The following is a 12735-nucleotide window of genomic DNA, read 5'->3' as shown; positions in this document are numbered from 1 at the left end:
AATCCCAGCTACTCAGGAGGCTGAGGCAGGAGAATTGCCTGAACCCAGGAGGTGGAGGTTGCGGTGAGCCGAGATCGCGCCATTGTACTCCAGCCAGGGTAACAAGAGCGAAACTCCGTCTCAAAAAAAAAAAAAAAAAAAAAAAAAAAAGATCTTCACTGGCTCCCTATTGCCTACAAGATAGAAAATTCTCCAGAGTTTGATATTCAAAGCTCTTCCTGATGGGGTAGTCTATCTTTCTACCACTACCCACCATTCCATGCATTCACAGATTCTCAGCTACTCCCACTCAACTTGACAATTCACTATGGTCCAAGTGGTTTACTACCTGTTCCTGCTTCTGTGCCTTTCATGACATTGCTCCCTCTGTCTGTAATTCTCTTGTCTACTACCATATCATAATGCTACTCACTCTTTAAGGCCCAGACCAGGTATCACCTCTACTAAGAACCCACTAAGATCTACCCCGCCTCATGATTAAAATCTCCCTTCACCATAGCCCCACAGCTCTTTGTCCCTTGCTCTGTCTTGCACTTCTCTTGTCTTGCCTTGGATAATTATTAGGGACAGACTGGTCTAAATCATCTTTGCATCCCCTGGGGCCTGGCACACAGACAGGGGACTGAACATTAATATTCAATGGACTGAACTGAATAATGTTACCTAAAATAAGTAGAGTCTGTTGGGTTGGTGGCACTATTTTTCTAGACCTGTACAAATAGCATACATAGCCTTCCTCTAAATAGAAGGAAGTGTAGACAAAAGAGATACCAGGCCCCTGGCAGCTTGGGGAGCTCTTGGTCTAAAGGGAGAAGCTGAGAGAGAACAGAAACAGGACCATACTCAATCCTTCCAATAAGAAAACTAGGGTGGGACTGGGGAGGACATGAAAAGCAAAAATTAAAAAAAAAAAAAAAAAAAAAAAAGGGCACAGTTTACAGCATCAGATAATGTTGAGTTTATGATGTCAAGAGACTGAAGACCAATCCACTGGTCCCAGCGTGCCCTCTGTAAAATGGAGTGGCTGGATCTGTGAAAAGAGAGTCCGTCCAGCTCTCACTTCCTATAGTGCTCTAATACTTCTATAATTGTTTGTCTACCTAAACCATTTGACATAAACCATTTGACATCGTCCTTGGAAGGTTTTTCTATTCCCTTCAGAATGATTATTTCAGACTCTAAGTTGTGGATAGTTGTCTATACAAGCTCCCAAAGGAAAACACCCATGTGGTTTTTGCCTGCTTGAGGTAAATAGCACCTTAGGCCAGCCAACCCATCTGTAAACCAGGAATAACACCAGATTGCAGCGATGTTGAGGAGGGTTAATTACATACAGAGTGTCTAAGGGTTGAGCAGATACACAAGTGCTCTGGATATCTGGCATAATACTATAGCATTACAATAATTCTGGCTTGCAAATTATACCCCAGCAGAAGTATCACATGAGAAAGTGGATCTGACCCTATGGCCTGCTAAAAGTGACATGGAAAAAAGAAGATGTGAAATACAACTTCTCTTCTTGAACCTTTGAAAAAGGCAGAGTTAACTCTTCCATGTGCAAGGCACATGCAGGTAGCAAGCTTCCAGATTCTGGAGACTTTCTTGTCTCAGGTTGCCTGGCCTATTGCCAGGATCTGAGCACAGAAGTAGAAATAGGAAGGAAGGGAGCTGGGGAGGATTTGTGGTTGGATGAAAGGTGGGGTGTAAGACAGGGATGTCCATCCTTTTCACGTTCTCTTTCTCTCTTTTCTATCTTTTCTTTCCTTCCTTCCTTCCTTCCCTTTCTTTCTCTCTCTCTCTTTCTTTCTGTCATCTCACTCTGTTGCCCAGGCTGGAGTGCAGTGGCACAATCTCAGCTCACTGAAACCTCCGCCTCCTGGATTCAAGCAATTCTTCTGCCTCAGCCTCCCAAGTAGCTGGGACTGTAGTCCCAGCTTGAATCCAGGAGGCGCATACCACCATGCCCAGCTAATTTTTTTTTATTTTTAGTAGAGATGGGGTTTCACCATATTGGCCAGGCTGGTCTTGAACTTCTGACCTTGTGATCCACCCACCGTGGCTTCCCAAAGTGCTGGGATTACAGGCGTGAGCCACCATGCCCAGCCACCTTTCAGGTTTTCTACTGGGGCCTCTTTATATGCAAGATAATTAAGTGCCAATGTGGCAGAGGAGCAATTTAAAGGGTAACAGAGATATTTAAGTCTAGGGATATCCGAAATGAACATCCTAGCCAGGTTAACTTCTGGGCTAACCTCTCTGCATGCACCAGACACATCACACACACACACACACACACACACACACACACACACACCCCTTAGATTATGTCCTGTGAAATGCTAAGTAAATAGATCTCAAGCAATAAAGAGGCTGTGTAGTTGGTGATAGCATCTGTGACTGTCGGATGTCACACAGTGGGTTTGGAAAATTTGACTGGCCATAGAGGATGACAACATTGTGTGATCAAGGAAGGAAAGGGTAAATAGCTTGATTCTGGAAGAACAAATTTGAAGTCAATTCCACTTTACCACTGCGTGTGGCTGAGCAGATAGAGGTCAGGCTTCACAGTAAGACTGACTTGGAGTACTGCTTCTATCACTACTGCGCTGTGGCCTCAGGCATGAGTCTGGGTGGGTTAGAGAGGAAGCGGTAACAGCTCTCAGGCCTTCCCAGTCCAAATGTCTCAGACTGAAAGTTGATCTTCACTTCCAGTGGGGCCAGAACTATAATCTGACCAAAAGAGCCCCTGGCCTTGCTGTCTGCCCTCACAGGTCCCACTGTTACTACAGGATACAGGAAAAATAGACTCCCCAAAAGTGCATCTAGAATAGATGGACACCAATGCAGACTATTGATTTGGGCTATTGTTTTAGTAAATCAATATTCTTAAGAGAATTTCTCAGCTCTCGGGTACTCACACCTTAGGGTTAAGCCACAGTTTGGGGCTTGCCAAGACAAATTCAAAGTAACACCAGACCTCATGGCAGCTACTTCATTTTCAGGCAGCATTTCCCTTTCAACAGGGAGCATGCCACTTCCAGATCCCAGGAAAAGTGGCACTGAGCAAATCGTACTGCTCCTTGGGCCTGTTTCCTCAATTTTGGCTAATAATCAAAGGATGATCAGAAATCGCAAAGAAAAAACTCTTGGAAATGACATATTTATGGTGCCACCCGACTCAGGAGCTCGAATCCAAGGGTACCTGTCTGACTTTCCTCTAGGCTTCAGTTTCTCCATGTAAAATGAGGTCCTGTTTTTTTTTTTTTTTTTTTTTTTTAGATGGAGTCTCACTCTGTCGCCCAGGTTGGAGCGCAGTGGCAAGATCTCAGCTTACTGCAACCTTCACCTTCCAGGTTCAAGCAATTCTTTACCTCAGCCTCCCGAGTAGCTAGGATTACAGGCGCCCGCCACCATGCCCGGGTAATTTTTGTATGTTTAGTAGAGACGGGGTTTCACCATCTTGGCCAGGCTGGTCTTGAACTCCTGACCTCGTGATCCACCTGCCTCGGCCTCCCAAGGTGCTGGAGTTGCACCGCGCCCGGCCGAGGTCCTGTATTAAATGGAACACTGCTAGCTCCTACAACATAAGGCATTAAACGTTCCCACAACTTGCTCCGCCAGGCTGGCAGTGAACAGGGCTAAACCCTCGACTTCCTCAGAGGTGAAAAGGTAGGCAAACATTCTGACCTTCCCTAGCCTTGCTCTCGGATTGGTGATGGGCCCGGCTCCCACCGCCTATCTCGGCCGCATCAGTCATCTGGACTGCTAATACACTAATTAGCATAAAGATTCCTTCGAAGACCTGGGTCACGGGGCTGAACCGGAGTCCGTCCCTTTAAGAAGAGGGGACAGCCACTCTGTAACCCTAAGGGCACTCGGCACTGCATTTCCTCCACACAGGCCACACTGTAAACTAGGAAGGTTTCGTCTTAATCCACCCCCACCCCTCAACCCCAGCAGGAGGATACCTGGAGTGAACAACGCGCGGGTCCCGCGGGACTGCAGATAGGTTTGGCCTCTGCGCGTAGCACACTCAGTCAGGCAACCTCTAACAGGAGGCGGCGGCGGGCTGCAGGCGAGGCGGAGCCGGCCGCACGGCGGGACCCCAGCGCCCTGGGGCAAGACCCTGGTACTGGCGCCAGGCGGCCGCGGGAGGTGGCGCGTACAGGAGCAGAGAGGTGCGCCCGCCCGGGCCCCCGAGCGCGAGAGGGGCGGGGCTTCGGCCACGGCCCCCGGCCAGGCTCGCGGGGGTGGGCGGGGCTGGGTCTGCGGGGGCGGGCCGCGCGCGCGGGCTTCGGGAGGGCGGGGCGGCGGCGCGGGGCGGGCTCTGGCGGCCTGAGTGTCACACACGCGGCGGCTCGGGAGGCGGCGGCAGTGGCAGCGACAGGCGCCGCCGGGACGGGCACGGGCGCGCGGGCTCGGGCGGGCGCCGGCTGCCTCCCTCCGTCGCTCGCTGTCTCTCCCGGCCGCAATCTCCCCGGCTGTGGGGCCGAGCTCGCCCCAGCGCTCGCAGGAAGGAAGAAGGGAGCGAAGGACGCCAAGAAGTTCCCGCGGCAGCGGCCGATCCGGGCCAAGGCTGAGGCTGCAGCTCCGACGGGGCAGGAGCGCGCTCCACGGCGTCCGCGGCGGGGGGCGCTCGGACCTTCCGCTCTCCCCCGGGCCGTGGGCCGGGACCCCATGAGACGGGCCCACGAGGGGCGCGAGATCCCTAGCTCGGGCGGCGCTAAGCGGAGGGCGGTGCTGCAGCTGCCCGAGCCGGAGAGCGGCCGGCAGGAGGCGGCGGCCTCGAGAACTTGAACTTGGCGTCGGGAGCGGGCGCCCCGGACACCCACCGCCGGGGCCGGGGCGCCGAGGGACTTGGGCGGCAGCGCTGCCCCCCGAATGGCCGCGGCGGCGGACCGGGCTACAGCGCCGCCGCCCTAGGCGGCCACTCGCCATGGCCAAGTGGCTGAACAAGTACTTCAGCTTGGGCAACAGCAAGACCAAGAGCCCCCCTCAGCCGCCGCGGCCAGACTACCGCGAGCAGCGGCGCCGGGGCGAGCGGCCCTCGCAGCCCCCCCAGGCCGTGCCGCAGGCCTCCTCCGCCGCCTCGGCGTCCTGCGGTCCGGCCACCGCCTCCTGCTTCTCGGCCTCTTCGGGCTCGCTGCCCGACGACAGCGGCAGCACCAGCGACCTCATCCGCGCCTACCGCGCGCAGAAGGAGCGCGACTTCGAGGACCCCTACAACGGGCCCGGCTCGTCGCTGCGCAAACTGCGCGCCATGTGCCGCCTGGACTACTGCGGCGGCGGCGGGGAGCCAGGCGGGGGCCAGCGCGCCTTCTCGGCCTCGTCCGCGTCGGGCGCTGCGGGCTGTTGCTGCGCCTCCTCGGGCGCGGGGGCCGCAGCGTCCTCGTCCTCGTCCTCCGGCTCCCCCCACCTCTACCGCAGTAGCAGCGAGCGGAGGCCGGCCACGCCGGCTGAGGTGCGCTACATCTCCCCCAAGCACCGCCTCATCAAAGTGGAGAGCGCCGCGGGCGGCGGGGCCGGGGACCCTCTGGGGGGCGCCTGCGCGGGCGGCCGTACCTGGAGCCCGACGGCTTGCGGTGGCAAGAAACTGCTCAACAAGTGCGCCGCCTCAGCGGCGGAGGAGAGCGGGGCCGGCAAGAAGGACAAGGTAAGGTGCCCCTTGGCCTCCTCCTGAGGTTCCAGAGCCACCGTGCGCCCGGGGAAACCGAGGCACCAACCGCTCTCGTATCGAGTCCCTACTTCAGCTTCGGCCTAGGACCCTGGGTCGGGGCTGGCGTGCTGCTTCCCGATTCTGCCCCCTCCCGCGCCCTTTCCCCGGGACAGGCGGCCTCCTGACTCCACCTGTTTCGCTGCCGCTAACCAGAACATCCCCTTTGAGCCCACTGCCCTAGCGAGAGCGCCCGGCCTAGCCTTGCCCCAGGAAAACGGACCCAGCCAGCCTTTCCGGCTGCCAAGGAGTAAAGTCAGAGTCAGAGCTGTCATGGACTTAAAAGAGCTTTGACTCCTGACTCCCCCTACTCCAGTCCCCACCCTCCGGTCACGCTCTAGGTGGGGAACTGAGATCCAGAGCAAGAAAGGCACTCGCCTAATATCACACATCATTCTCGGTGGCAGATCCGGATCGGCTGTCTGCAGCGTGTATATGTCAATCCCTCGAGGCCGCCCTGCCCTGCCAGGCCCTGCCCCGCCCCACCCCCAGCTCCAGGATTCCAAATCCGGGCTGCCTGGTACCGGAGCTTCTCCGGGAACCTCCACGAGTGCTTTTCCGGTTGAAACGCGCTGCCTTCGAGAGCGCTCTTCACCGAACCCGTCAGTTCCTCCCGCCGCGCGAGGGGTCAGCCTATCAGGCCTGGCTGGAAGGAGACCCTACCCCTTCTATTCTCACCTGCTTCCTTCCTGAACTCACCCCCACCCCTTACGGTCCCAGGAAAACGGGGAGACTTTGTGACAACCCCCTTCCTAACTCATCAGGCCATCTAGATCCCTCCCTTTGAAGCAGACGAGTTAATTACAGCCAGACTAGGCTCCCTCCTCCCCCTTCACACTCCTGTGAAGCCCTCCCTTCTCCCATAAAATAATACTTGTTCTGTCTACTTCTGGTGGAAGGCAGTGTTTTGATTAAATCTGAGGCCCGGTGGGAGAGCTCCTTCCTTCTCAGCTCCCTGGTGCGTGGCCGTTGTTGTCTCCCCACCTTCTTTCCCCAAAGGTAAACCTTTGCCCAGGCCTGGGCTGGGGGAGACTGATTAAGAGTCTGAGTTCCTTTTAGGACTGGATGTCCAGACAGGAGGGAGACAGGCTCTTACCTGCCAGCTGGTGCTTGGAAAGGGATCTTTTTTGTTTCCCAGGAAAGAGGAGAAAGGGAATGTCCCTCCTCTAGTTTTTCTGCCTGGCCTCCTCTCCCCGAGGTCCCCAGAATATCCCCTCCCCTGCTTGATCTGCATTGGGCATTTCATGGAGGATCCCACCTCTCCCTGGAGGCAGTTTGGGGCACACCCTCGGAAGCTTGGACTCTGGGTTTCCTAAGCATCCAGGATGCCACACCTAGATGACGAAGAGCTGAGAGCCAGGTGGCCACCCAGGAGCTGCCTTGGGAGAGGGGGCATATTTCCCGGGGAGTTTCTAGGACCCTGGGCTTGTTTTGGATGAATGAAGGAAACACCAGTTAGGCTCCGTGTAGATTAAGACTACACGGAGCCTAACTGACCCAGGCTTGGCTTGGTGCGGGCCCTGGGGAGACCTGGAGGCCTTGGATGTGGAAGGCATGAAAGGGTCACAGCCAATTGCACTGGACTTTATGCATCCTTCTTGTTACCCTGCAGCCATGCCACAGGCGGGCAGATCTCCTTTCCCACTGCTAGTGGATCAAAACTTCAGTAAACATTTTTTCCCAATGGCAATTAAGACTGTTTCAAACACTGAGAAATGACTTGTTTTACAGCCAGGATGTCAAAATGTTTATGACTTGGCTTCTTTTCATCACCAGGTATTTCTTACTGGTCTTCTCTGTGCCCTCCTCTGCCAGATGCTGGAGCAGGGCCTCTCTGCAGTAAATGCTATGACAGGAGCCATAGTGGCGTGATGCTGATGAGTGCTATGATGAGACCTTGTGTTACAGGCTTACAGGAGGGCTGAAGGGCAGGGGAGAGATGAGGGGGGTGCTTTGAGGAGTGCACTTTAGAGGCAGGGCCATTATTGTCAGGGAGGGGTGGTCAGCATGGTTGACTGGAGAAGAGCCTTGTGCTTCAGGGAACTGCAGGTGAAGTCCCTCGTGGCTGGATTGAGCGGTTAGAGTTGAGCAGGGCCTGGATCAGGGAGGACCTTGTAAGCTATGCACAGAGGGGTCCTGTGAAGGGATTTAGCTGCTATAGTGTTTTGATCAGATATGTTTTTTAGAAGATCTCTCTGGGCTGCTTTTCACCTACTAGGTTGTGACTGCAAGACCTTTGATCTTCTGAGAAGTTGTCCAGCTGTTCTTTCTATCCAGGAGGGAGGAGGCAGCCAGGGAGGGTCAGCAGAAGGTTCTAGTGCAGTGATCCTCAAACTTTAATAGTGCACCTAGAGGGCTGGTTACAACAGATTGCTGGGGACTATCCTGTAGCAACTGACTGAACATGCTTTGTGGGGGACCTGAGTGTTTGCATTCCAACATTGCCCAGGTTGCAGGGGAAATGGCTGAGGGTCCTGGGACCATGCTTGAAAAGCACTCGGGCAACATTGGCTTCTTAACTGTCCCTCTGGGTCTTCTGGTCAGGTTAGCTTTGGGATGCAGAGACTCTGGATACCCTTGTTTCTGCCATTCTGTGTGTGGTTAACCCCTGATCCTGGGCCAGCACCCCTCCATCCCCACCCCATCAGGTAGTCAAGAAGCAGTCATTTTCACATTATTTCCAGCCAAACAGCTTTTGGGAGGCCAGGCACACTGTAGATCCAGCCTTCGTTATGCCCCTCACTCATGAATCCAAGAAAACCCACTTCTAGCACCTCATTTAGTCTTTATCCATTGTTTGAGGTCTCACCCTGTCACCTGGGCTGGAATGCAGTGGTGCAGTTATGGCTCACTGCAGCCTCAACCTCCCAGACTCAATTCTCCCATCCCTTAGCCTCCTGAGTAACTGGGGCCACAGGCACTCACAGTCACATCTGGATTTTTTTTTTTGTTTGTAGAGATGAGGTCTCGTTAGGTTGCCCAGGCTCCTGGGCTCAAGTGATCCTCCTGCCTTCGCCTCCCAAAATGCTGGGATTACAGGTATGAGCCACAGCACCCTGTCTTCTTTCCCTTTTAGAATTATTTGGAAAAGAGACTAGCCTTACTCTGCTGGTTTCTCCCCTAACATAGCCCACTTTTTCCAGCATTTACTTTGTGCTCAGAGATGTCTTGGTGTAAGTGTGAGGGAGAAGGGGAGGTAATGAAGGATACGGAAGACTTGTCCATGATCTTTGGCCTAAGCCCCTGGAGGAGATTGACAGAAATTTCATTCTTTGTTTCCCAGTGTTTTTATCTTGGAGAATTTGAAGAGATCTTCATCGAGGAGGTGGCTTTGAGCTAGATCTAGAGCTGGAAGTGGAGTCTCAGCACAGGGCAGAGGGTGACTGCAGGTTGCAGGAGTGCTTATGTGTCAGGGCGTGTATATGTAAGGGTATACACGTGTGTGTGAACATGTATGTGTGGATGTATGTGTGTGTGTGCATAAAACCTCAGTGTAGGGCCTGTTCATGGAAAGCAGCACTTTCATAGAGCTGGGCTTTGTTTGACGAATGAGAGGTGATAGTGTGTGATAGAGGTAGGGGCTTGAGGTTGGACCCCACAGGAGAGTCCTTGAAGATTGTTGAGCCAGGGAAGGGAAGTACTCAGAGCCATGGTGGAGGGGCATCAGGCTATAAACAGCTACCAAAATCTGGGGGAAATGGGATGGAAGTTAGGGGACAGTTGCAGTTTAGGTGAGGGCCTGAGCTTCTGGGAAGAGAAAACGAAACTGGAGTAGGTAGACACATTATTCCTTCAAGTTGTGCTTTATTAAAAAAAAAAATGACAAAAGAGGCCAGTTACTTTGGTAGTTCTCCTTTGTGCAGCCAAACAGTTCTCATCCAGTTATATTTTCCGCTGAAGTCTTGTTTCTTTATTATAATTAAATAAATGTCTTTTCCACCACAACTAAGTCAAGATCATCATGACATCAGTTTTCCCAGGTTTTAAATACATGCTAATGTGTACCAACACTTTATATTTTGTCAGCATCGAGAGTCGAGTTAAATAACGCTTTTTCCATGGTTATAGAATAAATAATATCATGTCTAACTTTCTTTTTTTTTGAACATCCAGCAAAAAGTTTCTAAACTGCCTGCTAGGCAGGGGGAATTCAGAGAGGAATAAGTTATGGCTAACTTTCCAAGAAGGAAGCTTTACAGTTTGCAGTTGAATACCAGCTTCTCCACGTCTAGTCAGGCAGACAGATACAACCAGAGAGACAATATCACAACCAGAGGAATGACAGAAGCATGTGCAGAGGGCTGGGAGGGCCTGAACTTGGCTGGGAAGCCAAAGAGGGCCTTCGGGAGAAGGCTGCATTTGAGCTGAGTGTAGAAAGATGAATGGGAATTCCTGAGGCAAGGGAGTGGGGAAGAGGGCCTTCATGCAGAGGAGGGAATAAAGCAGTTTGAGCCCCTGCCTGGAGGTTGGAAAGGATGGCTGGGGGCAGCAGGGCAGGTGGGACAGGAGACTGCAGAGGGAGGTTGGAGCCCACAAAGGGAGGAATGTCCTCCTGTGCCTTGCTGTGGAGTTGTGAATTGTCATTTGTCCCATTTCACATAAAATCATTGATGCAGGGCTTGATCGAAGCCAGGGTCAAAGATGAGTTGTCAGTCATTCCCATTTGATGAACAGCCACATTCTCCAGTTCTTAAAATGTCACTGATGGAAAAGGTCAGGGCCACACTTAGTAGCTATGGTTTGGCTTGGGACGCTTCCCTTTTAAGTCCCATCCCCTGAAAATAGTGTGAGAGAAATGCTGCATATCAAATCTAGTTTTTCCTGGTTGATTCCCCAGAAGGGAAATACATTCTCCAGGCTTCATAGTAATCACTTAATCTGTCATTTAATCCTCACCGTCCCACTAGGAGAGGCTTGGGTACTGTATTAGCTATTGCTGCATAACTAAATCACCCCAAAACACCCGCAGTTTGAAACCAGGGGTCAGCAAATGTTTCTTAAAGGACCACATAATGGTAAATGTCTTCAGGCTTGCTGGCCATGCGGTCTCCATCATAGCTCTTCAACTAGGCCACTGTAGCCTGAAAGCAGCCATAGACAATATGGAAATTAGTAGGAACAGCTGTATTCCAATAAAACTTTATGTACAAAAATAGGCAGCTGGCCTGTGGGCTGTAATTTCCCACCTCTGCTTTCAATGATAGGCTTTTATTATAGTCACGAGCCTGCATATCTGAGTCATTTTTTCTGGTCTCAGCTGGGCTTACTCATGCTTTTGTAGTCACTGGGGATGGGGTAGGTATGTAGCCCTGCTGATCCTGGCCAGGCTTTGGTGGGCTGGTTTAGGATGGACTTGGGATGCAACAATTCAGCTCTGTTTGGTGTGGTCTCCTCCTCTGGCACATGTTTATATGACGGCAGCAGGGTGTTCCAAGAAAAAACAGAAGCCCATAAGGTCTCTTAAGGTTGGAAACTGGCACACTGACCCTTCTGCTGCATTCTGTTGATCAAAGCAAATCACAAGACCAGCCGCAATTCAAGGAGAGAGGAGGAGCTGCAGTGTCCCATGGCAAAGGGCAGGGATACAGTGTGCAAGGCATTAATTAGGGCCTTCAATGCCATCATCTCCCAGCTACTCGGCAGGCTAAGGAGGCAGAGAATTGCTTGAACAGGGGAGGCGGTTGTTGCAGTAAGCTGAGATCGCGCCACTGAACTCCAGCCTGGCGATAAAGTGAGACTCTGTCTCAATAATAAAAAAGTAAAAAAAGAGAAACTGAGGTTTAGAGAGGTTGATGACTTGCCTGATGTCACAATTGGTACCAAGTGATACAGCAAGGATCACAGCTGTGCTGTCTTAAGTTCAAAACCTATATGCTTCCTCTGTTTTCCATGGTTTCAATGGAAATAACGGTAGTAAGGGTGGTATATTTGCTGGAATATGTGTTACATGTCTCCTCCTCCACTTAAGGCTCCTCTTCTTGCATCCCTCTGCCCTCATTTGCCCACTTTCGGCCTTTGCTTTGGTGCCCCTCGAAGAGGCCCTAGAGCTGGCTTTTCTGTTTTTCTCTCCCTCATCTGCCTGAGAGTTCCAGAAATGAGATGTTAATGCAGCACTTGAGTTATTTTATAGAGAAATTCTGAGCACAGAGTTGGCACATCCCAAGGGACAGCTGCACAAAACGTGAGTCTTGTAACTGTCATGTCTTCTCATTCTAACATCAGACATTCCTTCCCTTCAAGGATTTGGGAGGCTATGTGTGCTCTGTTTAGAGGAAAAGACTGGCGGTACATTGGCCCTCATCAACAAGAAACTTAAGTTTCCTTGAAGGAGATCAGGTGACTGTCCCCTCTAATCTGACAATCTCAGAACATGACTGATTACCCCAGGCTTAACCCCCATGACTTGACCCCATCCTCTCTCTGCCCCCAGAGCATTTCTGACCCATAAAAATTAGCTTTAAAAGTCAAATCTGAAACAGGTGTGGTTTCCTCCAGTCAGCCAGCAAGGTTGACATTGCCTGTGGTTAAGCCTTTCCTTGATTAATTTAGCTTGTGCTGGGAGAGTCCAGAAGTGGTGGCCTGTGGGGAAGGAGTAGGCCAGATTTGGCCCTAGAAAATAAACTAGGACACGTGGCTTTGCAGCAGAGCTGGGATGCCGGCTGGCTGACGGCAACACACCTTGTGGCTTTCTGAGGTTGGTTGGTGGTGGTGGTAGTGGTGGTGCATTTTTTTTTGTTTGTTTTTGAGACAGGATCTCACTCCCATCCCCCATGCTGGTGTGCAGTGGCATGATGCAGCTCACTGCAGCCTCAACTTCCCAGTCTCAGGGGAGTCTCCCACCTCAGCCTCTCAAGTAGCTGGGACTGCAGGTATACACCACCATACCCGGCTAATTTTTTTTTTTTTTTTTTTTTTTTTGAGATGGAGTTTTCCTATTGTTGCCCAGCCTGGAATGCAATGGTGTGATCTCGGCTCACCGAAACCTCTGCCTCGTGGGTTCAAGCGATTCTCCTGCCTCAGCC

At 52.2% G+C, this 12735-nt stretch overlaps 1 protein-coding gene across 1 annotated transcript in view; it reads left to right on the top strand.

Annotated features, from left to right (window-relative positions):
• The first annotated feature begins 4594 nt into the window (after positions 1 to 4594).
• SHB (SH2 domain containing adaptor protein B) overlaps positions 4595 to 12735 on the top strand; it is a 151125-nt gene continuing 142984 nt past the window's right edge. Inside the window, exon 1 of the mRNA XM_003940107.4 lies at positions 4595 to 5653. Coding sequence (XP_003940156.3) covers positions 4937 to 5653 — 717 coding nt within the window. The 5' untranslated portion in view covers positions 4595 to 4936. The remainder of the gene's footprint in view (positions 5654 to 12735) is intronic.

This window comes from Saimiri boliviensis, chromosome 2, assembly GCF_048565385.1.
Source record: "Saimiri boliviensis isolate mSaiBol1 chromosome 2, mSaiBol1.pri, whole genome shotgun sequence".
NCBI classification, from domain to species: domain Eukaryota; kingdom Metazoa; phylum Chordata; class Mammalia; order Primates; family Cebidae; genus Saimiri; species Saimiri boliviensis.
The sequence above is the reverse complement of the archived record's forward strand: the minus strand, read 5'-3'. Positions and strand labels throughout refer to the sequence as shown.